The sequence below is a fragment of the Eucyclogobius newberryi genome, unplaced genomic scaffold (genome assembly GCF_026437365.1).
Source record: "Eucyclogobius newberryi isolate DKJ021-1_F unplaced genomic scaffold, fEucNew1.0.hap1 SCAF_20, whole genome shotgun sequence".
Classification (NCBI taxonomy): Eukaryota; Metazoa; Chordata; class Actinopteri; order Gobiiformes; family Gobiidae; genus Eucyclogobius; species Eucyclogobius newberryi.
The window spans coordinates 13,645,500-13,672,622 of NW_027315835.1; the positions used below are offsets into that span (position 1 = coordinate 13,645,500).

Consider the following 27,123-nt stretch of genomic DNA (forward strand, 5'->3'; position numbering starts at 1 on the left):
GCGTAGCAATTTGAGCAAGATTTAGAAATAATAAAAACAATGGTCAGATCAGTGAATCAGCAAAACTGTAGTTTTTTGTGTTTGACTGGTCAACCATGGTTTCTATTTATCAAAAAGGTACAAAAAGGAAGTGACAATGTAGTCTTTTAATTATCAGTATTGTTACACATACGGAAGAGTACGAAATGTGAAAATCTCCAGTGATTCACCTGTGCCTTTTTGCCATCCGCCGTGACAGAATCCAGGAGGGCGGCGTTACTTTTGACAAATGTCTGCAGGACGGGGTTTTCTTGTTCAACTGAGAACTCCCTCTTGGTCACCTCCATGCCCCGCTCCAGAGCCCGGACGTCCTGCAGGATACTGTCCAGAGACACTGAATCAAAAGAAAAGCATCATTAGGAAAATAAGATGATGAACATGTTATGGAAATGTGATTTAATCAATTGTACCATATTCTTACCCATAGAAGCCTTGTCCATGAACTGCAATTCTGTGTAAAATGAGTGAAGCTCTGGATACTGCTCCTTAATGGTGCTTACTATGAAGTGAAGCAGAGTCTGTCTACGGTCTGTGGATTTGGTCTCTAAAAGCTATAAAAGGGAAACATTAGAATTACAGTGAAAATTACAAATGATTTATTATATATATAAAGCTCGTACCGAGTCCAAGCTCTGCAATCTGAAGCCATACGCTGCCCCTCGTTTACTGCTATTCATGTAGTTTCCAAATGCTAAAATGATCTGAAATGACAAAAATGTTTCACTGTGATGCTATAATGTTGAATACATGCAAATAAAAAGCGACAATTGTTACCGAATACAAAGCCCTGCTCCTTACCTCTAAAATTTTCTTGAGTTTCTTTGATGATTTGATTGACATAGACGCTGCAATTATGGCATCAAGTTGCTGCAAAAAGAGAACCATCATTTTCCTTTGCAACGTATTTGACACTGCAATTATTTCGTTTTTTTACATTTCTTTCATATTAAATACTGTTTTGGATTGATTGTTTCGGTATCCCTCCAGACTTACCGGCTGAATAAGCAGGACACTGTCTGTGAAATTGCCCATAAATGTGAGCGTGCTGATGCGCTGTGCCAGACGGGGGATCTTGCCAAATCGCACCATGAAGCGGTCCTCCTCGCTGAGCTCGTCCAGGGGCCTGCCCTCGCACTCGTAGTTCTGAATGAGCTTCATCTCATACTCAGTGGGAATGAAACGCTCCAGCAACTCCAGGAAATCCAGACTCAGAGCTTTCTGGTTGTAACTGTGGACACGTTGAAACGTCAGACACACAATACAGGGAGCTGAATTTGTTCAAAGTCCAAAGTCATATTTGAGAGCGTACGTCTCTATGGCGCAGCAAATGTCCGATGCTGCCATGCCCTCCTTTCGTAAAGTAATAGCCAGGTTTTTGGCCCGATTTGGCTCCATTAGACACACTTTACTAGGAGTCTTGTGGGCAACTTTTATTCTGAGGGTGCCGATCTCTGCAGGAGCAGCCTGGGCTTTGGTCTTGAACTGCTCTTCAAAAACAATCATGTTCAGCTCCTAATAAAGAATAGAAGGAATAATATAATACTACTTTTCGATATTGCATCATGATGTTGACGATATTGATCCTGGAGAGGCCACAAACTCTTAACCAAAGTTACTTTTGTTGTGTTCATACCTCTAAGACGTGCTCGTCGTCCAGCTCATTGAAGATGGTGCCTGCCACCTGACTGGACTTGAGGGCCTGCCAGTTTAACAGTGGCATGCGGTATTTTGTCTGGATTGTCCTCTTTTTCTTAGAGCCTGCAGTAAAATACATCACAGATATAGATTTTTAGTAATAGACTAATGTGATTTTCACTCATTTCAACATTACAGCAGTTATAGACAATATGTAGCTCCACATTGTTGTTAACATCGTCATCAAACCCATTTTATTTGACAGTTTTAAAGTAAATATCATGTTTGTTTGATGGGATAGAACCTGTGGTTTATCAGTCAAGTGGCAGTTTGTAAAGGAAAATTGAAAAGTAGTTGAAAATGACAGGAAATAGCGCTGAAATCTAAAACAGAATCCTTACATGTCATCAATATTCGACATTCTATTAAAAAAAAAAGCATAGAAAATGTGCACGTGATGGACACATTTTTCTGACAGTTTGAATTATCATTTAAAGGTGTAATCAAACATTATAATTTGTCAAATCTGGGAAAAATGTCAAAACCTAGGTCAAAACCTAAATATAATCACGTCACGTTCACTACGATTTAGTGAAATGTGAGGAATAACTTGCTAAATGCACTTTAAATTTGTTTAAAAATGTTTTACTCTTCCATTTTAACATTTACACAACCTTGCACTGCTGGTAACATGTTTTGTCAGGACGCATTACCTGTGGGCGGCGCACTTCCAGCAGGGGGCAGCTGTGGTGCGGGAGGAGCTGCTGGAGGTGGTGGGGCAGAAGGTGGTCCTGGTGCAACGGGGGGAGGTGGAGGCGGCGGTGGAGGGGGCGGAGGGGGAGAGCTCTGGGTGTTTTCTGATACAGCCGCTTCTTTGTGCGATTGTTGTGCTGTAATGTTGCCCGCATCTGGCTCATCTTTGACTATGAACAAGTAAACGTGTTCAATTTGAAAAGTAACATTTAAATCAAGGTTTATCCATTCTAGAGCAAACCTTTCTGAATGACTTGCTGGACCGTAGGGACCACTTGAATGTCCAGTTGTCCCGATGTGGACCGCTCCATTTTGATGACTCCCTGTTTGACCAGAGCCTGGACTTTCACCTCCAACTCCTTCAATGCCTGATTGCTCCGGTCCCTGTCTCTCTCAACTTCTCTCTCTTGCTCCCGTTCAAGCTCCCGCTCCCGTTCACGCTGCTGCAGTGAGCTGACTTGAGCACAGGACTCACGGAGGCTTTCCTAAAACAAAAGAAACGGTCACTTTATCATGTCAAAGCTGTAAATAGCATGTGATGATTACAACATGAATGGAGATGTGTCTACCTTTAGGAGCTCCACTTCTTTAGTGGCTTGCATCAGTTTATTTTCAAAATCCGACACTTTCTCTGTAGTTTCCTTTTCACTTTCTTGCAGTCTTGTATTTAACTGTAACAAATGTGTAAAATAAATTATATAAATATACACACAGGTGAATACCATCGTAGAAAAAGATTCTAATGTAGTCACCTGGACACTGCTTGTGACTCTCATTCAAGAGTCATTCTCAATTTGTGGGTCTGATCTGAGAAAGATTTTTACCTCCTGATATTGGTCTGTTTTTTAATCTAATTAATAATTGCCTAAGTTTGTAACAGTCCTGTAATGGGCCAAAGAAATACTATTGTTGATTGGCTGCAGCTCCCTCGTCACCGTCGAGTATCTGAGAAATATATGACTGGCTCAAGCTGTTTCCAGGTGATCTCACAATGCTATTGTATATTCTTTGTGAATTGAACCTTAAACCACCACATTTATGTTCAAAGAGGGATTCCCCTTTCTATATATAATCTATATATTTTGTTGAACTCTAATACTGTAGTACTTCCAGAGTACCTGTGTGTTGAGTTCCTGCAGTTCCTCCATGTGCTCCAGCAGAGCGTTCTTGGTCTCTGCGTCCTCCAGCAGCGCTGCCACGTCAAAAACATTGTCCAGATAAGCCTGAATCTGCACCAGCAGCTTGTCACTCTCAGTAAACTTCAACGTCTGCAGAATAAAAGGTGTATCTTATATTTATTGTCTTATTTATTTTATCTAAGACAACAAGGATAGGTTCCCATACTTGCCTCTAGGTACTCGTCCAGACCGTGGTGGGTGAATTCATACTGCAGATGTACTCTAAAGTTCATGTTCTCCACAGAGTGCACCACTATGTTGATAAACTGCATACAGGCCACCTAGTGGACCAAAAGTGTCATTGTTATGAATGGGTATTGCATAAATATGCAAAATAGAAAGGTCTGTTTTGCTTGCTTTTATATTAATCATAAATAAAATATAAGGTCATTCAATATTTTGTGCATTTAAAAAAAAGTAAAAAGGTATGACATACGTTCGTATACATAAAACTATATCCACAGTAAATCATATTTGTACATCTTTATATGTATATTAGGCTTGTTTTCACTGCCTTACAGAGCCACAGTTCATGAAGCCAGCCAAGAACCAATTAAGACTTTGCATGCATAGGATAATGTCTGCTCATATCTGACTCACTGCATTTGTTCAGTTCAATGCAATTACAAAGCTGTATCAATAACAAGAAACACTGTCATTTTGCTAATTGCTTTTTCTGTTATTCTTTACAGAGTAATTAGTGCTAACACCCACAGTGAATGTTTTTCTTATGGCGGTCTATTGGAATGGCTCAAATGGTACAAAGGATGTAGGTGCACATAAGTAATGCAATATTAAAATACATACCATGAAATCAATGTTGTTGTCTTCATTGTAGAAATACTCCATGAGCTTTTCAAATCTTCTTTTCTCTCCACAAACCTAAAACAATCACACACTTTGAATCAGCACATTCCAATAGACTTGTTGTTAAATGTTGTATTGTGTGCATATTCCATAGAGTTAGAGTTATGTTTTATGGATTAATTTGGAATATATATGTTGTTTTTTTTCCAGTGTTTGTATGCTATATGTAGCAATTTTCACATTTAAATGATTTGAATTAAATTATCACATTACTGTAGTTATATACAATAAGTTATGTGTCTGTGTTATGTGTTTAATGCAACATAGTGTTTGTAGTGTTGTTTTTTTACCATAATGCTATCTTTCTATGACATATAATACCTTTACTTATATTTTTATTTTTGCATGTGTTTCTGTTGTTGGTATCGTATTATTGAGCTTCTGTGTCCAAGTACTTTCCATTGTAGATTAATAAATTCCATCTAAGCCAAAGTGTAACTCTAAAATATATATCCAAAAGCTACTTCTCACACTGGTTTTAATCATGTTTTCTCTTCTGCAGAATTCCCATGTGTTCGTCGGCTCCGTTTGCTGTGCTCTGCCTCCCCCTTTTGTCCACTCATGTCCTCTAAATAATGCAACAACCAGAGCACTCTGACAGGCCGCACAAGCCAAAACAAAGCCCCCGTCCTGCTTCAGCGAGACACATGATCCAGCAGCTGGCTCCATGCCCACTGCCTCGAAGCTGTCCCCCCAAATACACACTAAACCGCCCCAGATCCCCATCCACAGCGCAGAGAGACGACTGCAGAAACACCACAACAACAACAGCTATCAATGATGCGACAGAGGCACAACCACAGACGTTTTGGTTAAAAAGAGGGTTATCCATGGGTTTCAGAGTGAGAAGCACTGTTGCCATAGCAATCAAGAATTCAAAAATGACATATTATATATTTTGTGATTTGGTAATAGTGGTGAAAAGTACTCAAAATGAAACGTAATAGAAATAATAGTCATTAACTTCACCTTATGTCATCTTAGACTAATGTAAAGTGATTTGGAGTTTCAGGTTGGATATTCAAACTTATACTAGGCTTATAGTGCATTAACTATATCATAACTATATTAACTAAGGGTGCAGTCACATTGTCGTTATTTGTTCCTAAGTTGAGCTCGGTTTTGGCCTGTTCTAGTCCTTGTTTAGTCCTGGTAGATGTGGTAAGTGTGCAAGTGTGAGCGCAGCCTGAAATTATATAAACAGGAATATACACAAAATTTATATATTTCCATTCATTTCAGTTAATTTTATCTCATCACGTCATCTTAGATTCACTGTTATTTCTGTGCTTTTGTTTTCAATCCAGCCACAAGGGGGCAGAGGAAGCCATTTACAGTAACCACTGTGCTGATCCTATGCATGGATAAAGAAAAGTAGGGACAGTGTCAATTTTGGTTTTACTCACTAGAAGAAAAAGTAAGTATGTATTAAATTTTGTTATATATAAATATTGCATTTATAAACGTGAGTATTCATTCTTGAGGGGTACATATAAATAAAGAATGTAAAATAAAATATTGTAGTTACATTGTGGTTTGAAGCCCAATACGCCTGCTAAAGTTTGCTTAAGGCTTAGCTCAGAAGCCACATTAGTGTTCTGTGTGTGGGTGTGAACACTGCTTCAAAGAGGGTCTCCCAGCTCACAGCGGGGGCTCAGGAGATCACAGTTTGCAGTCAGTTGCGGGGTGCTCCTGACATCTCTGACATTTACTAATAATAGGGGCTGCTGGTTCACGTTCTGCCAGTGTGGATGCAGCCACGGGAGCCTATTAGCAAGCAATAGTTGCTGCTTTGTCAGGCAAAAGATGAGAGAAAACCAAAGAGAGTTCAGAGGCAGCTGGGAACGAGTTTGACATTGACGCCGACGCAGTGGTTTAGTCTGGCTTTGGGACAACTGGGCAGCAGCTGAGGGGCAGGTGGGATGGGGGTTCCCCAAACATAACACTGCAGTATGCTCACAGTCAATAAAGCTTTCAGTCCTATGGAAATGTAGATCTAAACCATCTACTCTCCCTTTTGGGTTCTCCCTTCTAGAGTAAAGTCTTCTGTAAGGTATCCATTTCAAAATAAAGTACTAGTAAAGTAATAAATGTGATTAAATTGTAACAATTACAGGATGATGAAGCAGTGAAGTTTAGGGCAATAATCAAGCCATTCGTAATTAAACATAAAGACTGAATACTCATTCAATATTTTACAATGTGCCGGTTATGATAAAACAAGTGTTTGTATATGAAAGCCCTCTGACCTCTTTAAAGTAGTCAAAAGCTGAGAGGATGATGTCATGTCCTCCTCTCACGAGACAGACGGCCGCCAGCAGCTCCAACACCAGCGCTTTGGTTCTGAATGGGACATTTATAATGTAACAGATTTACTGGAAACCCCTCATCAGTACTTGTTATATGTCATATGTTTGGTCCTCACCGGGGGTTCTTGTTGTTGAGGCTCAGGGTGATCTCATTGACACAGCGGGGGTGAGTCATCACCAGGTTAAAGCCCGACTGACAAAACAAACACAGTCATTTAGAGATGTCAGTCACACGACAGTGATCCAGGAGAGTTAAAGACAGAGAGAGCTCAGGTAAAAGACAGGACAAATAAAAGAGATCTACAGACCACAGTGTAATATGCACCAGTGTCTTTTTACCTGATGACACAGTTGAGTATTACTTGTGCTGCATGTGGCTTTATTGGCTCCTGTAAAATTATTCAAGGAGTACACCGAATAGTACTTTTATAAAGGTGTATTAAAACGCCTAATAATTCCAGCATCCAGCCTGTTATTCCCTTTTGCCCATCATCAGACAGAAAATATCTACCAAGCTGTAACCGACTTATTTTCAGTCAAATCACACATTCTAGGATGAATCAGGGTCCATTTGTAATCCAGACATACAAATAACTTAATAGGACTTCTGTATGGATTCCACCAGGACTTTTTTTTACTTTGTTACAAGTACTTAAAAGTAATTTTTAGTTAAATTTGCATCAGTTTTGGGAAAAGGAATGGTCTAAAACCAACAAATGCTCAATTGTATGTCTGTCAGTCCATACCTCCAACAGACTTCTCCTTATATTACAAGCAGAGGTTATTTTCACTTATAATTAGCAAGTACAAGTAAATCAGCTACAGTCTCAGCTCAAGAGAGAATTGTTTGCACTCCAAATGATTCAGGAAGAGCTTCAGTTCAGGTTTTTTATGGAAAATAAGCACTAAAGATGCAAAAAAACACAGGATGTTAAAGTTCCAAAGATCAATATATTTAATTTCATTCTAAAGTAGATGGTTGATTAGCTTGATAAAATTACAGTCTAAAATTACTCACATGATGAAAGTTCCACAATGTCTAATTAATCCCTTTCATCCTGTGCGTTTTACACACTCTATAGTCATTACAGGCACTGCTGTGTACCCGGGGAGCGCGCTGGGAGCAGGTGCAGTACCTGGTAGTTCATGATGGCACGTAAACACATGATGCACAGGTGCGCGTCGTCCTTCTGGCTCACCACACGGGACGTCCTCAGGGCTTTCCTGTTTGGAGTTCAATCTGACAGTGAGAAACGCTGCTCTTACAACACTGGCCTGACAATATCACAGGGCTTCTAAAACATATTACGCATAACTACTCCACGTTTAGACATACTACGACATACTACTACTTTACTGACACTCATACTAATTCATACAAAACACACAATTTAAAAGATGCATCATAAATTGTGTTGCATTGTACTACTTATAAAAGAGAGACACTCCCTGCTGGACAGGTATGTCTGCAGACCTCTTCACAGACATTTCTTACATTTACACATGAGCTGCATAACTGAAAACACACACAGGGAGCATCATTGTGACATAAATGCTCTGTCCTGTCCTGGGACCTGAGCTGTCTTCTTTTGGCTACATTTTACCTATATATAGTATTTTCAGACATATTTTAGAGAACTGCAGATATCGTTTTGCTCTGTATATATGGTAGACATCCGCAGTACATCAAAACTGTCAAGCAAAGAGGCCATATAGGGAATTATGTGATCGGAATATTAAAAATGACATATTTTTCTTTAAGAGGAATACAAAGCCATACAGGATGTGCACTAAGAGTGATGTGTCAAAAAGGTTTAGTAAGAAGTCACTGATGTTTGGACTGGTCCTCACCTGACGGTAAAGGTTTTGTTGGCCTTAGAGGCACTGTGAGAGGGTGAGTTAGTGGCACTTTTGCTCAGGTCTTCCACCGACTTATCCGAGGATTTAATTTTCTCTGTTGAGGCCGCAACATTGTCCAGTGCATCTCCATCGTATCTAGAATCCAGAGATAGATAGAGTTATGTCCCTGAATGATGAAAAAGTCATTTGAATGAATGTATGTATGAAATGACATGTACAGAGCAGCACTGTGGGCATATGACAGGTAGTCCACCAGCACATCCAAACCCCGGTTCTCCTCATTAAGAAACTCCTGAGCCCAGCTGAAAACGGAACCAATATTTCAATACAAATTTCAATAAATAAGTTTAAGCCAAATATAATATTTAATTTTACATACCCAATGTGGTTGGTCCTTAGAGAGATCTCCAGCTCTCTCAGGACCTGTGTGAACTCTGGAACACGACGTTTAAACTACAAGAAAAATATATTTTTTTACAGTTGTGTGCAGTATTACTATTATTTATACACTAATTGTGCAACAGTATGACTGATTGCCTAACATCCTATACTCTATACCCTATACTCTGATCTATACTATGTACTACTATACAGCCTATAATCTGTGATCTGATCCTTTTTCTATCTTCCACTGCAATTTGAGCTACAGCAGCTCATCTGTTAGATAAACCACAAAGGTCAGCCTTCACTCCCCATATGCACCACCTGTCGCTGCGTCACCATATTATTATATTTACTGTATATATATTTATACATATATATATATATATATACTGTATATACTGTATATACTGTATCAGTAGGACAGAGATTGGACCAATCACAGGGCAGCATTGTGGTCTGAGTAGAAGCCCTACAGGTGAAGGCACCGAACAGACCAAAATCAAGCACATTGTTTTTGAAGAAAACAATGTGCTTGTCTCAGTTGCTGTCAGAAAGAACCTTCTCAGATTGATAAACGTGTAGAGCCCAATTTGGAGTGCCACACATGTTAATCTGGCATTAGTCAGGTTACTGTTCCCCACTGTTCCAGTCTTTTAGATGTTAGAGTCAGACTATTGTCAGACTGCTTTTTCTTCAGAGTGTGTCCATTTCCCTCATTCACCCATGTTTAGGTTTAAATGTTAACTTGCTGTGTCCAGTATATCACACCCATTAATCTGTGCCAAATGAAGAGATAATCTATGTTCTATACTGCTTTATTAATAAACTAAAAAAATAAATCTTTCACCTTTTTCAGATTACATGGGTCATAGAATAGTCCATTATGTAGTGAAGTGTAGTACTTGTACCTTGCGGCTGACCCCTCCATGGTCCAGATAACTCCTGAGTTTGTCTAAATATGTTGATGGAGGATTCTTGACTTGAACTCTTTCCTGTGGTGAAACACACATACAAATAATGACGCTGTAGAGTGTACGGTGTGGGGTGGGTGGTTGACTGCAGAGCATGTATCCAAACACAACAGATAATAGTTGCATGCAGACACACAATGGATACATCAAAGCGTTGAACATCCTTTGTCCATTAAGTAAAATGACAGAAAAGCCATGATGACCAGTATCAGTCTGCATTAAAGACACAGGAAGTCATGGACATTGTTATGGATATTGTTTTTTTTTTAATTTATATTTTATTATATTAAACAAAGGCTGGAAAAATAGAAGATTCCAATCTATAATTGTTCCTTCTTTTGATGCCCAAGGCATATTTGTATGCATTATATATAAAAATATAAGAGAGAGAGAGAGAGAGAGAGAGAGAGAGAGAGAGAGAGAGAGAGAGAGAGAGAGAGAGAGAGAGAGAGAGAGAGAGAGAGAGAGAGAGAGAGAGAGAGAGAGAGAGAGAGAGAGAGAGGAGAGAGAGAGAGAGAGAGAGAGAGAGAGAGAGAGAGAGAGAGAGAGAGAGAGAGAGAGAGAGAGAGAGAGAGAGAGAGAGAGAGAGAGAGAGAGAGAGAGAGAGAGAGAGAGAGAGAGAGAGAGAGAGAGAGAGAGAGAGAGAGAGAGATTAGTATTGATAGTATATGGTATTTAGAAAGAACCTTGCCTGGTCACAGACCAGGTCCCACTTCTTCTCGTTGTCGTACTGGCTCAGTATCTTCATCTTGTCTGGAGGAAGATTCATTGTATTCTGAAAGAAAAAAGATTGATTTATTAACATAGCAAACATATGCAGTAATGCAGTGTGATTTGAAAGTATGCTTAAAGTGCAAGACACCACGGTTTATAATGTGATTATCTCCCCTATTGTCCTTCAAAGATGACAAAACATTCCTTGTCAGCTTGACTCACTGCTGGGTTAGTGTAATACGGCTTCATTGCTGTATGTGTATTAGTGCTTGGACAAGATTGGACCTTTCTTTTTTAATAGAATGAGACCACATGGTAATACTAAAGAAATGCTATTATTTCTTGTCTCCAAAATGCTATAATTTCTTGAATCCAATTCAATCCAAACTGAACTTGTTTTCCTTCAAAGGTGGGCCACAGAGCATTTTGTTTGTTTCATAATGTAACCAGTGACCCTTATCGCTGAAGTCAGTTTTTCTGCCTGCTCAGTCGGATGTGGTCCAAAAGGAGTCTGTTGATTACAGCAAACTCCTTACAGCGCACTCCTGTGAAACTCCTAAACTAAAAACTTTGTGTCCTTGGTTATCTTTGGATTGTTTAATAAACCATCGCAATTCATTGTCCACCAGGAAACATTAGTGGTGTTCTATATTCAGAAAACACATTAAAAATAACCAAATGCCTTACATATTCAAATTGGACTAGTTGCTTTTTACTTCTGTTTTTCTTGTGTAACTTTTAGCCTTACCTCCAACAATGTACTGCACTTTTGCTATTGAATTCTTTACAAGGTTAATGGGAACAGCGAGTGCTCAAAACTGCCGAATGTTCAAAAAGGATTACTTTCACATGAGAAGAAAATAAATGTAAAAAGTACACGCTGATGGTGTCAGGGGAGAGAGGTACAGCGGAGTGGAGGGAATCAATAGCGTTGCCGGGCTGTATGGGGATCTGGTAAATCAGGAATGATGAATGAAGCTGGTCGCTCAATACGCTGCAGTTGGATTCGGTCCGCTGCGTCAGACATGGGCATAACGTTATTAATCATTTCAGAGATAGATATAGTTGTAAAACTGTGGGCGATTTATGAGATGTTGACTTGCATAGATGACAAGGGTTCAATAGACATGTTCATGGAAGGGTGGGGGTCACATGATGTTTGCCACAGAACAGCTGGAGGAAGCGTCTTGGGAGGGTGAAGTCTGGACTGCTTATAGGATGCATTGCTCACCCTAATACACAGAAGAAAAAAAAATCCAATTTGTTTCAGTTGGAAGTCATTTTGGAGCTTGAAACCGGCGCATAATGCAAAACCTGAATTTGTATTGTAAAAATGTGCTTGATAAAAGTTAAAAATAAAAATAAACTGAAAAATACATTTTGTTCCACTGAGAAAAGTAACGATTGATAACATTGCAGGCTAATGTGGAGTTATTTTGTACAACTACATGATGCATGGCTCCTGAGAATTTCTAGCCGGGTTGACATTTTCACTAGACAGATCAATAATATTATTTGACCTCATTCCATTGTGGGTTGCATAGAGAAAATTAATATTGTGCTTCCATTAGCTTTTTAGGTGAAAAGAGTTATAAGAGATGGATGTAACAACAATCTGTTGCAAACAACTAAGTCAGACCTGTTCATATGCACATCTCCAGAAACTAGAAGGCCTAAGCTTTATAATAATACATCACTAGCATGTGGGCTATAAGATCTTCTTCTAATATGTAATGCCATTTGGGTATGTCCAACTATTGTGGACAGGGCAATATAAGCACATGTTATCAGGTTAAAGGAGACATACAAACAGTGTTCCCTCATTATTATTGTTCAAAGTTGTATTTTTGATTGATTCCTGCATGTTTGAGTAATTCTTTTTTGTCCTGCAACTGAAGCTTGACTGCTCGTAAAATTCCTGTTCTCACCTACCCCTATCTCCATCCACATCCCTGTACTTCACGTGATTATTTGAAAAATCAAGACCCAAGTGATTCATGTAGGGTTCTAAAATGTCAAGTGAACACATTTCAAACATAAATACACATAAATGACAATCCTCTCACAGTTACAGTGAAATGTCATTATGAAGAGGCGGGGCTTATCAGTGAATGGACCTGTCTCTATTATTAAGCCATTTTAGATCAATATGCGGTTTACAATGAGCAAAATGTAACATAATGATCTACTAGTGTTATAGTTCAATACTAACTACCTGCAAAGACGCATAATATGTCTCCTTTAATATTTAACTGCTTAAATATGAAATGAAGAAGAAAAATTACGACAATAATGACAGTCCTGACCTTACAAGTATCAAGTTGTAAAATCATTATGCTTTTTATGTAGGGGTTTAAATGAATCTCTTCTTTGCTTTATGTCTGTATACACAGGAGACAAATTCACAGATGCACATTTACAAGTCCACCCACTGCTGCTTTCACTGTTGAGAAATATGCAAAGTGTTATGTAAAACAGTGATGAAACTGGGCCTGGTGCTTTGAGCACTCTTATTAGCTGGTGACATAGAAGTACAAAGTCGTAATTGCATTGAAAAGCCCACTCCCTGCTCCCTGTTTGAATCTTTGTATTTACCTCTGCAGCAGTAGATCAGTGCAGTATCAGAGGGATTTCTCTTCACACTTCTCTGTATGCAGACTGCACATCGGCACTTAGAACGAGGGATTAGCTTTGCAGAGTCAGCAGAAGACTTATAAGATCTACATTTTATCTGTAAAATCTGCAAATCTATTATTAACCATTCCAATAGGGAGACACCTGTTCGCATTATAGAGATTCACAAGGGCTGAGTTAAAGGTTAATGTCACTACAGGCTCCATAGTGTACAAAGTACATAGTGAAGAATGCAGTTGGCAAAAGGCTGTCATCAGTGATAAAAAAATAGGTCAACTCCAAAAGGAAAAGGCCAAAATAAAAGGAAAAACAATGTGCAAATTACATGTAAATACAACATGTAAAACACAGTGCTTGTTGGGCCCTCATGACATTGACATTATTGTGCAAGTAGTAGTAAAAAGCAGTGGTAGTTATATCAGTGCATTTCCAAAAATAATATTTGTCAAGTGGTATATTTAAAGGGAAAAGCTGTGCAAATAGTACTAGCAGTATTCATTTGAAAAACTTGCAAATAAATGTTCACACTCAATAAACTTGTGAGTTTTGTTACTCAAGAACATTCTTCTGTTATCAAACTTAAATATACTGATACAACACCGGAACTATACTATGTTTTCTTCTACTAATACTACTCCTACTACTATTCCTATAGCTACTCCTACTGCTACTACAACTACTACTGCAAGTCTGTTTGGGTTTGGAGTGATAATACTTTTGCTTGGAAACCATTGTTGTGCACTTAAGAATGTTATCTTTTATCTGCAAAATATATGCGTAGTAATCCAAGACAGTACACCAATGTATATATATGGGATAAGATTCTATTCTCAAGGTTTTTTTTACCATGAGGAAGTCTTAAACTAACACTATTTGCCTTTGCCTCAACAATGACGTAGTGCTACAACCGTGATTTGTAGACTAAATCAAGGGTTTAAAAAAAAGAAAAAGAAAAAGTGTGTCAAGAGCTTCTGTATACTATTACAAACAATTGCATAAAATGTTAAACAATTTGAGATGTGCCTGGCTATACCCTTTTCTTCTTTTCTTTTTTATCAGTTTTATTGTAAATCCTTACCAGGCCCAAGGTGATTTCTGCAAGATTTCAAAATGATCTTATCCGTCTTCTATGTGCTACACGGGTCACAAAAACGTCTATATTTCGCAGCACACTTTTCTTCTTTATTTTAACTTTGATTCCTTACACATCACTTTTTATGTAGCGGCTTGGGACAGAACCTTGACTTTATTCACACATTTTCTTTAGTCGACTAAAATATTAGTATTATAAGTTGGAAGTTGATGCAAAAAACAACTATTTATACAGCGCATGTTAGCAATATATAAATTATCTCATAACTCCCATAAAAATGTGTTCAATCTAAATAAAATAATTCAAATTTGGATCCACTAAGGCACCATCAATCAATTAATCGACCAAACTGCAGCTCTAATTTTGGAGTTTTGTATTATTTGGCCTTATGCGGCTGTATAATACTGTTTAATCTACCAGATGCAGATGAAGCAATTTACAAGGACCTAATTGATTACCGTTGCCCTCTGGAAGGTAAGATGCCAATGTCTAAAATGCAGCTTGTTGACACTGAGCGTGTGGCCTATGGCTCACATATTATTATCATAAACAATAAGGAAGTAGCAGGAATGCAGCTAATCACAGAGCAAGTTGTTTGGCTGCATATCAAAAATATCTCTCTGGCACGTCGGCCCTAAACTTGTTCAAATACTCCTTAGTCGTTTTCTTTCCTTGGTGTCATCACACTGGCATGTTTCCAACTTGTCATGCTCTTCTCGTAAAAAACAAAAGACAACCAACAATGCAGTGTGATTAAATCGAGTTAGTGAAGGAATGGTAGAACAACAAGTGAGCCATTTTAAAAACAGCAAGTGTGACAAATGTGGAATTAGTTACTTTTTAGATTTTTTTAGCGACAAAATTGATTGACGATAATAGCAATAATGGTGTATAAGTACTAATACCGGTAGAAAACCTTAATTATCTGTGGTATAGGAGTAGTACAAGTCAGTATTGCAAGTAGTAGTAGTTGTTTTGTTTAGAACTAACTAGTGGTAGAACTAACATGACAAAACCCCACCAATTATTCCAATATATGCTGTATGCCAGGCCTACAATTAAAATAATAGCCTATAGTTTATGTCAACGCTGCTGCATGAATTGGAAAGATGGTAAATGGAGGTGTATTGATTTTACTTATGTTAATGCCAAATAAGTACATAAATAATTGAAGGCAGTTATGAGCTTGAGTATGGGTTAAACGCTGCACAAAGCTGACTTATTGTTATTCCTAGTGGGAGTAAAGAAGCATTAACTCCAGCATAAATACTTTTTTGTGTCTTTCACAGTGGTGTTGTGTACCTGGCACTCTGATAATCCTAACAACCCACTCCACATTCTTTGTAACTTCATATTGTTATTTCTACAGGTCCTTCAGAGTGTAACGTTCTTGACTCCACCTGAACTTACCAGAAGGGCATTGAAGCGCTCCTCCAGCTCCTCTTCAGGTGGCATGGGAAGTTTGGCCCCTGCTGCGGGTTTGTGGGGCCCAGTTTGTGTGCCATCTCTGCCTGGCTGAATGTCCAAGCCTCCAGGTGTATTCCCCATGATTACAATTCAGTTAAAAAAACATGTTCAAAATCTAAAAAAAATTGTGGCACTGGTTTGTGACTCATGACACCTAATGATAAGTCCATTTCAGTTTGTCAATCAAGAAGAATGTTATGTAATGTCAAGAATGTTATGAAATCCTAGAAGGAATAGAAAGGGAACTCCACTGAGGCAAGTGACAAGCAGGATGATAGCTGAATGAGTGAAAGAGAAAACGGGGAGTGGGCTGATTTTAAACGCTGCCACACGAGTTGACAGCCCGAAAAATGACACAATAAACGATAAAAGGCAAAGAAAAAAGTCTAGTCCAAAAGCCGCAGTGCTGGGATGTAAACAGACTTAGTTAGGAGAGCAAGTAGTGTTGAAAACTCCTCCTTCTGGATGCTGCTGCTGCTGCTGCTGCTGCTGCTGCTGCTGCTGCTGATGCCTGGATCGTTGATTTCCATTTCCAAGAATTAAAACATGGAGTGATGAGCGGGCACAGCGGGGAAGTGAAGGGAAGATTCAGAAGGGTGCAACTCCTGTCCGTCTATCCGAAACAGGGACAGAAGCAGAGAGAGCGCACACAGCAGTGCCATAGAGCTCCGGGCTGAGCGCGGCGTGCCTGGGTCCTAGTGCCGTCTCATAAAGACAAGCTGCTTTGTTTTGGAGAGAAATCTATGGGCAGGGCCGGCCCAGCCTATAAGCGAACTAAGCAGCCGCGTAGGGCCCCGAGGCTTTAATAGGGCCCCCAATCTGGCAACCCGTTTTATGCGAAGTGCAAGCGCAGCGTGCGCCACTAGTGTAGTAGCGCTGCTGGCGCGGCAGCGCACACTGCGGTAACATATAACGCACAAACCGCATTTATTTGTAATGACAATCTGGCAACCGAGACACCAAACCTGCGCTGATTGGTCAACTTCATTGTGCGCGAGGAGCTCGAGAGCAAAACATAAACATAACAGAACGTGGTCCCTGCGTGGTCCTCATGTCAAGAGGAATATATCCCCCCGATGCCGAAAAACGAAAGAAGAAACTTCTTGACGATGTAAAGAAACTGCAAACTCAACAACACTCTCCAGGTATTGAACTTATCTCACAAAGAGACGGTTAATGCTGCTGTTTGAAACAACACGATTCTGTCACGTTAGTTCGCTCAGACTGGAGGCGACGAGAGCTCTGCACCGCGCACAATATGTGTCTGAATGAAAGATAATAAGCTTAATATTTACACCAGCCCGGGAGTGTTAGCTGCAGGTGAGGCCGGTGAGGGGCGTCTATGGCCCGGGTCACTAAGAGGCGGAGATCCGGTCCAGACGAGCGCCGTCTCGTCCAGAACCTCTGACGTGAAACTTTGGAGTGAACAGTGTGCGGCCCCTGTCCCGGGCCCCTGTCCCGGGCCCCTGTCCCGGGCCCCTGTCCCGGGCCCGGGCCCCTGTCCCGGGCCCCTGTCCCGGGCCCCTGTGCAGCCTCAGTCAGAGATGAGCGGGTTTGAGTTTGCGTCCCTCTCTCTCACATCTCCATGTGTGAGATCAATCGTGACTCGTGATGTCTGTTTTATTTCTTAACGTGCAATGAGAGGAATGTAAAGGTTTAAGCATGTAAGGTCCATCAGCCAATCACATCGCAGCATTGTTTCATGCAGGAGTCCAGTGTGTGATGTTCTGATCAGAACAAACATTTATATTGTAATTCACTTTTAATAGAGCAATAAAACATTTCAATTTATTTAAAAAGCATCATTAGACTATTTGTTATAAATTATAATAAACTGATAGTGAAAAATAACCAGACATATTATGATTACGTCTGTTATAGAATAATACTATATATTTTTATACAAAAGTGGCAAAGCTGCAGAAACGCAGTCGCTTCACAATCGCGAGGTTTGGACCTTCACTTCTAGTTCTGTTCATTCTCTGGGAATAACATGTTTGCACTGTTTTATCAGTGTTAATTGTTAATCAAGCAATGCTTATGCCATTTGTTTCATTTAATATAACTTGTTTTGTCACTTTGGCAAGAAGGAACAGTTGGGAGCTGTAAAAGATAAATTAGTAAGGATAACTATTACTTTTACACTTTCAGTTAAAATGAATCAGTTTGACCATAATTATTTTTCATTGCCAATATTGTATTGAGTAATTAAGTACACTAATGTATTAATAACTGGCTTTAGTCATTTTCTCCTGGCACAGTTTCATCACATCATCATTTTATAGCATTACAACCTCAACATTTTACTCTTACTTTAGCCGGCTGGACCACATTAAAATGCAGCAGAAGACCCAAAAAAGGTCTGAAAATCTCCCCCAGACCCCCCCTGTTCATTAATTTAAACTGCTAATGTGCTAATGTGGCTGTAAACCCTTAACGCCCACAAATATGCCCAAAAACATATCTGGGACGTGTGTTATTTGTACAGGGAGTAGAGGTGATGTCAGCGGAATACCAAGTTGCATTGTGGGATTTAAGTTATCAATATTTGAGCTTGTGAGGTGTTGAGAATAAACTAACTGGCAAACAGATGCCCTGGAGTTTTGGTGCGTTTTGTTAGCGTTGAAGAAAGTTCCCATATGTGAATTGTTCACTGACAATGGCAATAAAACTGATTCTGATGACGTGGTGAGGGGCCCCCAAAAATGTTTTCGCTTAGGGCCCCCCTGTCTATGGGTTAAATAAATACTGTGGGAGGGTCAGGTTTATTTTTTTTTATTTTTTAAAAAAAGAATTTAGGAAATTATGGCCTGTGGTGTTTTTTCCAGTTACTATATTGCAAAAATAATGATAATAATGATAATATTTTATAACTTGCTTAGAGTGAAATTTGGTGATCTTGATTAAAAATTGTCCAGATATTTTTCTCAACATTTACAGACTTTTTATATGTATTTTTTGTTTGTTCAAACTTGAGGCAGGATATCTGTGCTATAAAAATATCCCCTCAAGTTACTATTTAGCAAAAGTAATGATAATGATTGATAATATTGTATGACTAGCTTAGAGTGAAATTTGGTGATCTTGATTAAAAATTGTCCAGATTGTTTCTAAATTATTTTCTCAACATTTCCAGACTTTAATGTGTATTTTTTTGTTTGTTCAAACTTCAGGCAGGATGTCTGTGCTATAAAAATATCCCCTCAAAGTCAAACAACATGTTTTACTTAAGCAGAGTACATTTGTTACTTTCTACCGCTGGGTTATGTTCTTGAATCCATTACCCTATAACCAAATCCACAAATCCAAATAAAAAGGAAAAGCCCTACAAAATTACTACTATATTACATGTAGCCTGATGTAAATGGTTATTTTCTTTTAGTTGCTCTATGCCTGATTGTGACTGTTAAGGTATTTTTAATTCAATGTTCACACTCTACACAGCATTTTGGTTTTCTCAAGTTATAGCTTATTACAGTTCTATAACAATTACTTGAGGTATAGGCTCTGAATGATAACTTTAGACCAGAAGACAAATTATTTTCCCTGTTTCAATTCCAACCCTTGCAGAGGTAACAAACAGGCCCACAGTAATGCGTCTTAAGCCTTTAAACCTTTTGCATCATGCGCATACTCTTAATACACAACAACTTCCCACAATAACAAACCACAATTGTAGCACTAATGCCAACTACGGCTACCAAAGAGGATCAAACCGGCTAATCACATTCACAAGTTTTGTCCAGGGCATGACGTAACTTCTGCTGGCTGTGTTTGTAAGCAGTTTGTTGGCTACCATTGGCTACAGGGTGAGTGTGTGAGCCCATACTGGAAGCGCTGGTTAATAAATAAAGAGTGCTATGGTGATACCTGGATGTCTGGCCACACCTGCTGGGTCCATAGTGAAGAGTGAGGACATAAGCAGCCAGCCATGAGCCTCTGTTTGACCGGGAATGAGAATATAATGAGACGTGATGACAGAGACTGACATCTGAGACCAGGTGAACTGGCATCACTTTCAGTCTGGACAAAATAAGGCTTTTACTGCGGTTTGAACATCCACAATCTCGAGTAGAGAAATGTTTATTTGTGCTCTACACAGAAAGGTCTGATGGTGTATATACATTCAGAATGTGCTTACCCCTGCCAAAGCACTGGTCCTATCCCACAGTAAAATGACCCCAGACCAGAAACTAATAATAGTTACAAAATACATAGCTTCCCGAGAAGGGAATAATGTGTTCTTGTGTCTGGGTTTCCAAGCTTTTTGTGGACATTAAACTGTCTTGCATTAATTTCCTGGAGACTGACCCTAACTTTAACAATAATGACTTGCATTATCTTAATCTAAACCCTAGTTTAGCACTGGGATGAGACAGAATTCCCCCAAAATGAGAAGAGACATGAGATTTTACCGTTATTTATATTTATAATTCAGATTATAATGTTGTCTTCACAATTATTGATTTATTTTAATTCATGTTGGTGTCATTGTAGAACTACGTTTTATAACCACAACTTCTCATTAGATGTAATTGACCAGCGTTTAACCCCTTTTTTGTCAAATGTAGCCAAATATTAGTTGTAACAGAAATCTCACAAGATAATTTTCCACATATGTAGAGAATCTTTTGTCTAGGCAGTTTTTGCCTGCAAGATGTTGTGACACAAGATCCTGTCCCTTCTCATATCTTAACTTTAAATCTGATGTGGACAATACAAGGTTAGAAAATGAAATCAAATCTACCTTAGTAATAATGTCTCTTTAGCTCATCTGTCGTAAAAGCAGGATTATTCAGCGGACTGTGCTCTGAACTTACGATGACATAACACTGACATCTAGTGCTCAAACTGTCCTCAGACCTTGGCCTGGTTGTGAGTCTGCGGCTCATACTCCAAAAAGAAACATTTAGAAACTGCAATGTGTCTTGTTAGCAATCTCTATACATATTGTACATGACTTGTTAGATAGCCCTACTTATTTTGACACAATCAAATGACAGAAATTCTCTTGTCTCAACGTTCTTTATGTTTGTCTATTTTTTTATGAAACAATAAAAATATAGTATGTATAAACATTGGCCTATCTACAGAACATAAATATACAAAACATCAAAATGATTAAAACAGGGTCAACAATAATGACCCTTTTTTTGGTCTGAAAAACTTTTTTTTTTTATCTCATGTGCATGACAGAAACTCTCACTTCCTCATTGAAATGTGTGTGAAAAAAACACATTAAAAAACAAACACATTAACATATGCAAATGTTTTATGTACAATAGAAAAACACAAAAACAGAACACTAATAATACTGTTTTTTGCGGAACAAGCGTATGAAGCCGACCTCTAGTGGCTCCAGAGTATTTTTTTTATTCAACATTCTGAAAACAGTTCTTAATTATTTATTTTTTTACAACTTACAAAATATTGCTACTTGGGAACTTGAACTTAGTGGAGTCGTTGTAGGTGCTGTTTGTGCTTCTGTATGGATAAATGGGTGAACAAGGGGAGCTGATGGCCAGAGGGGGAGACATGGAGGTGGAGCTAACCGTGTGAGCAATGGCTTTGGATCCACACGGGCACCCACTGTCCCGGACCAGTTTAAGAACATCATTTCTGAAACGCACCCCAACCAGAGCGTAGAGGATTGGGTTCAAACAGCAGCGCATAGATGCTAAAGTATAGGTGATGTATTCGAGAAGGGGTCCACAGAATGGGCCGGCCATTTTGCGCAAGAGTACCACAGTGTATGGCAGCTGGAAAAGGACAAAAACCACTACCAGACTGACCATTAACTTCAGAGTGCGCTGACGATGGCCATGTTTACCTCGATTAAAGGTGCGGCCTTCCCACAAAACTTTAGCAATCGAAGAATAACATGTCACCATTACCAAAAAAGATGCACAGAAAATTGCAATGATGGCGCCGTATGTTGCTTCCTTTACCGTCCCACCAATTTGCAAGCCGCAATAATGTCCGCCACCAGAGACTGCAGAGACTCCAGAATATCTAATTTCAGGAAGACTAAGTATGACCGCGATTAGCCAAACAAATACCGCAGCTATTATGCCTCCCGTTAAGATCTGACGACGCAACTTTAGCATCTCCTGGGCTTTTGCTACCACAATGTAACGGTCGACGCTAATGCAAGCTAACAGCATTAACCCGCTATATGTATTGATAGCGTAGCAGCCTCTGGTAGCTTTGCACAGGGAATTCGGAAAGTTCCAACCCAGAGTGTCGGCGGCTTGCAGTGGCAAAGTGAGGAGCAAGAGGAGGTCCGCTAGGGCTAAGTTGAACAAAAACACGTCGGTCATGGAACGGAGGCGAAAGAGACGGTATAGGAAAAATGTGGCGATTACGAGGCAGTTTCCAATGACGCCCGTGAAGAAGATGAGGCAGAAGAAGCTGCTCTGGAAGACTTTGATTGTGAGTGCTTGGTCTCCGGCCTCACACCAGTCCGACGTGTTCTGATCGAAGCTGTCGTTGCCATCAGTGTAGTCATCAGTGTAGTTAGCAGTAAAGTCATAACTGTAGTCGTCAGCTGTTGGGGAAAAAAGAGATTGAATTGACAAACATGTAGGCCTAAAGCAATGGCAGTGATCAGTGGAGTGGGTCTAAGTATTGGACTTCCCTTCCTATTAATTGCTACTAAGTGGGGCCAATGTGAGGCCTTCTTGCCGCGGCCTGCAAGAAGTTTGTTGACAGACCTGAAAATGATGAAGACCTTATTTAGTTCAATGGTCAAATTATATTTTTTTTAGACTTTATATTGTCATTGAATGAAAGAAACAAAGCTACTCCAGCTGGGGTACGCAGACAAGACCACATTGTGAAGTCAAGACACACATGTAGAAACACAACACTAATGGCAGAGAATTATGTCGCAGCCTGATAGCTGTCGAGAAAAAACAGTCATGATGTGTGCGTTATCATTGACTTGTAGTGCCGTCCTGAGGATAACAGATCAAAGAGCTGGAGGGCAGGTTTCTGGTCTGGGACAGATGCCACGGCCCTACTCAAGTAGCGTGAAGTGGAAATGACGACTAACAGATCATTTGTGGATGGATTTGATCTCTTCAAGAATGTCCATATTTCAACAGTTTTTAAATTTGACATAATAGAAGTTGTAGACCAGTTGAATCAGCTTCAATGGCTGTTGCTTTTGACCTGCTTGGGTTTTTCCATTTGTTTCAGCGATAAATCATCCTTTATCAAATATGCGTTTGATTGCGTTCTTTCATTTTGACTGAGTATGAGGTGTATTTGTAGTGGAGAGGAGCAGGTTGCGTGACAGTGGTGAGGGGACGTTGGCTCAGGGGAAGTCGTGGGCAGCTTCAAGGTGAAAAATTAGTCAGTGTCGCGTGCCAACACTTCTATTGCTCAAGTTTCTAATCACACTTTATTCATTTCATTTGTCATTAAGCCACTGTCTCTCTTACCTGCTGCTACACTCTACATTCATCTGTGAATATATTTGAAAGAAACATATTGACGTTTCAGAAAGGTAAGAAATGATTTACTTTGTCTAAAATGTCATGGCACAGCAGATTTGAAATATTGAAAAACATTCTGAAACATTGATGGAAAACTGTGAAATAATAAGAAAATGGATGGCCAGGACGGAACGACTGTCAAGGACTGGACTGAAACAACTAGACACTGGGACAGATGGGACAGAAAAGGCTACTCTTTTCTTTATTTTTTGTCTTTCAATCCATAGTCTCTGTTTGTTCTTTATCAAAACATAAATTGATAAATAAATCTGAAACATTAGAAACATTAACACATTGTGGTTGCGTGCCCTGGTGCAGAGAGGGTCATTATACCTTGCGTAGACTGACTGAGGGAAGCGCTCTTTTCCCTCCTTTCAGTTGGAGTTGAGATTGCGCGAAATGGTTTAAATTAGGGCTTTTCGTTCGAATTTAAAGGACAAAGAGAGAGACAAACATCTGCGCTTTTAAATGCAGATTTTCATTTATTTTCTTAAATGCCATTCAAATGTCTGATGTTTTTAAATTTGTGTTTTTACATTGCCCCAGGTCACGCTTGAAAAAGAGGTCTCGATCTCACTGGGTTCTTACTTGGTTAAATAAAGAGTTATACATGAATGAATAAATTAATAAATAGTTCTAATGTTGTCGCTTAATATAACAATAAATGCTATATTAAAAGCAACAAATTTGTGATTAGTGCAGTAATGCAAAAATGCAGATTCCCATCACTGATTTTAGATCATTTGGAAACAATGCAAATTTAAAATATAACTTTTCTAAGTCATAATAATATGAAAATAAAAATGATGATAATGATTATCATTATTTTAAAAGTATCAAAATTCCTGTTTTCTGGCATCCAGCAAGTACAAATATATCAGGGACTCCAATTGACGTATCTGCAACCTTTAAGTTGAAAGGAATTAAAAATAATTAATATATATATATATATATATATATATATATATATATATATATATATATATATATATATATATATATATATATATATATATACAAACGTTTTGAACATTCCTCTCCTTTTTTTTCAGCATGTGATTTATCAGGTGTTCATATTATTAACACAATCAAACACCTTAACGTCATTAGAGCGGGCAACGGGCGACAACTACGTGTAACTTAAGTGAGAATGTAGCCAGCTTCTGCACTGAGGGCAAAACCTCAACAATAGCACAGATGTTGTACTTTTAATGGGAAAAATAATATATACAGCAAGCGCTTTAGCTTTTGTTAGCATTGGTTATAGCGTTTGGCCCTAAAACCAGCAACAAAGAGTTTCCCTTTTTGTTTCACTGATTGCCTAATGTATAGAGCATATTATTGACCCGTGTCCAGCGTGACTGACCCTACAGTTAAATGTGAGTCAGAACTCATCCATTATCTGCGTGTTGCTACAGCGACCCGACACCATACATCTGAATCACATGCGTCAAAGTATCATTTCTTCTTTCAGTTCAGAGAATGGAACTTTTAAACATATGGATATACAGAAGAGAAAGACAAAGTTGAAATTAAATTATCTTGTTGCTTGATGCAAATATTTACCTAAATTAACAAATAACTGATAATTAAAGTTTTTATCTATTTTATTTTTTCTTAGCTAGTATTGGGTTTACTACAACTATACCCAGATACAATTGCTTTAGTTAAATTATTACAGTTATTAAGTGCATACATACAAAAATTTACATATAGACCATACATTTTTTGAACATTTAGTCGCAATGTTTACTTTTTGAAACTGGCAGTCGAACCACAGCAAGGAAATTAATCATTTTTGTAGCATGATATTTAGTTTCATAAAATTTCAAAACAGAACTAGGCAAATACATAAAATATTTAACGTCCTACAAATTAATCTCTATTAAAAAAGAAATATAAGGATAACCAACTAACAGACATTTAAACACTGAAATTGAAGCGCAGGGATGATTTTAAATGCATCCTTACTTGTGCTGGTGGTACTGAGCATGTCCATGTCTTCAGAGCGTTTGTTGTGTATTGCTGAATTTGATGCACAGTAAATATATGGATGTGGAGTGAGGCCTCAGCCAATCACAGCTGTTGTAGTTCTGCTGACCTGCGCCTCACCCATTACAGGAGCATCTCAGAACTCTGCAGGGCACCGTGTGAGCTACTTCTTCTATGTTGTTTTGTTTTTCAACGTGACAATGAAAGAGCAAAAAAAAATGTTCACTGCAATATTCTTTTGAATTGTCAGTGTAATAAGTGAAAGGTCAACTGAAGTTACATCGGGTGTGCCAGGATTGTGGTCCAAAAATGAACTAAACAAAAAACTGTTCAAACCACACACACCTAGAACTACCGTATGTTTATTTGTGGGATTTGGTTTTATGGTTTAAGCGAAAGTACTACTGGCAACATTATTGTATCTTCACTTTTCAAGCCAAATTTACAATCGACCCAGAAGAACAGCTACAGTACATAAATGATTGATGATTGTTTTGGTGGCGAATGATGGCTGTGCCATTAGATCACATTGTGTGCCCTATTTAAAATTGGTCTCAAACTTGAATTTGTAAATAATGCAGAATTAAGTTATTTTTACACTATGGACTTGTTGATGTGTGCCTATAGGCAAAACATCAGCTTTTATAGTTATTTGTCCTGTTTTTTTCACTCTGTTTGTCATTATATTGCATGGCCAATAAGCATGAGAAACATGGCCGTAGGAGTTATGTCAAAGACAGTGCCAGATTTTGACCTCTACAAATTCTAAAATATAAACACAATATTGACTAGCTCTTGGCCAAGCCAATTAGATTATATGGAATTAACATCTTAAGTAGGTGTATATGGCCCTGTTTTTTTTTTTTTTTTTTTTTTGTTATTTCTTCTGCTTATGTAAAATTTTGTTAACCTGGTAATGGTTTACTGCACCAGCATAATAACTTAAAGCTTCACTTAAATGTTTTTTCTCACAACTGGACACACACTGAAGCTCTGTAACCTCGGCCTGACCTGTGATGTGCAACTGCCTGCTCTAAACAAAACAATATCACCACCAAACCACAGGCGTTTCAGACCCACGGGCAGGGCCCTGAGAACAGATCAGAGAGTTCTTTCTGATGGGAAAATGTGCCATGTTCGGTGCGAAGAGCCCAGGTGTTGACAGACCAGCATCAGAATGTGGTTACCGTCGTACCAGCGCCGTCTGTGCCCTCCTCTGACATGTTTGTATTTGTGGTTAATGCAGATCAGAGTGAAACTGGCAACCTGCTGTTTCACCTGAGCACGAACCAGAGCACAATGTAGCCGAACTCCGCCTGCGGGTTAAACTCTCATCATAAGAGATCACTGCTTTGTCTCTCATGGAATCAAAAAATAAATAATATCGACATCGACTTTTCTGGTCAAGGGTCCGCCACCTGCTGGTCTCCATATGCTGTTGCTTTGCTTTAAACCTTCCACAGTAAGGCATTAAACATGTCTATCTACTATCTCCATGGAAACAAGCTGGCGACACCTCCAGGCCAAGTTACAGGTCAGATCTGTGGAGACGCGAGCCCGTTCATAGTCGTAATGCATGTTTTTCCAGTTTAAAAAAATAATCTATAATTTAATAAATACAAAATGAATACGTTCAAAATATGGAACGTTCTTGGAAAGCTGGTGGAAAGTCACAAAGTACAAAAGCAACAGTACTGTACATTTTTGCTATCTGTACTTTACATAAGT

The 27,123-nt window shown here is 38.9% G+C and overlaps 2 protein-coding genes across 2 annotated transcripts in view; both read right to left on the reverse strand.

Moving 5' to 3' along the window:
• fmnl1b (formin-like 1b) overlaps positions 1-16,389 on the reverse strand; it is a 20,691-nt gene extending 4,302 nt beyond the window's left edge. Inside the window, exons 1-22 of the mRNA XM_072456010.1 lie at positions 15,848-16,389; positions 10,683-10,771; positions 9,934-10,012; positions 9,021-9,094; positions 8,860-8,943; positions 8,633-8,776; positions 7,918-8,005; positions 6,898-6,974; positions 6,722-6,815; positions 4,413-4,487; positions 3,776-3,886; positions 3,546-3,695; positions 2,997-3,098; positions 2,669-2,912; positions 2,388-2,597; positions 1,673-1,797; positions 1,349-1,551; positions 1,033-1,267; positions 838-906; positions 660-740; positions 461-590; positions 210-373 (exon numbers count right to left, since the gene is read on the reverse strand). Coding sequence (XP_072312111.1) covers positions 210-373; positions 461-590; positions 660-740; positions 838-906; positions 1,033-1,267; positions 1,349-1,551; positions 1,673-1,797; positions 2,388-2,597; positions 2,669-2,912; positions 2,997-3,098; positions 3,546-3,695; positions 3,776-3,886; positions 4,413-4,487; positions 6,722-6,815; positions 6,898-6,974; positions 7,918-8,005; positions 8,633-8,776; positions 8,860-8,943; positions 9,021-9,094; positions 9,934-10,012; positions 10,683-10,771; positions 15,848-15,985 — 2,766 coding nt within the window. The 5' untranslated portion in view covers positions 15,986-16,389. The remainder of the gene's footprint in view (positions 1-209; positions 374-460; positions 591-659; positions 741-837; positions 907-1,032; positions 1,268-1,348; positions 1,552-1,672; positions 1,798-2,387; positions 2,598-2,668; positions 2,913-2,996; positions 3,099-3,545; positions 3,696-3,775; positions 3,887-4,412; positions 4,488-6,721; positions 6,816-6,897; positions 6,975-7,917; positions 8,006-8,632; positions 8,777-8,859; positions 8,944-9,020; positions 9,095-9,933; positions 10,013-10,682; positions 10,772-15,847) is intronic.
• A 4,927-nt stretch (positions 16,390-21,316) lies between these two features.
• ccr10 (chemokine (C-C motif) receptor 10) lies at positions 21,317-26,973 on the reverse strand. Its single transcript, XM_072456881.1, has 3 exons — positions 26,884-26,973; positions 26,583-26,673; positions 21,317-22,451 (listed from the first exon to the last, which is right to left on the reverse strand). The coding sequence occupies exons 1-3, from the start codon at positions 26,971-26,973 to the stop codon at positions 21,325-21,327; spliced, it is 1,308 nt and encodes a 435-aa protein (XP_072312982.1). The 3' UTR covers positions 21,317-21,324.
• Positions 26,974-27,123: the final 150 nt, after the last annotated feature.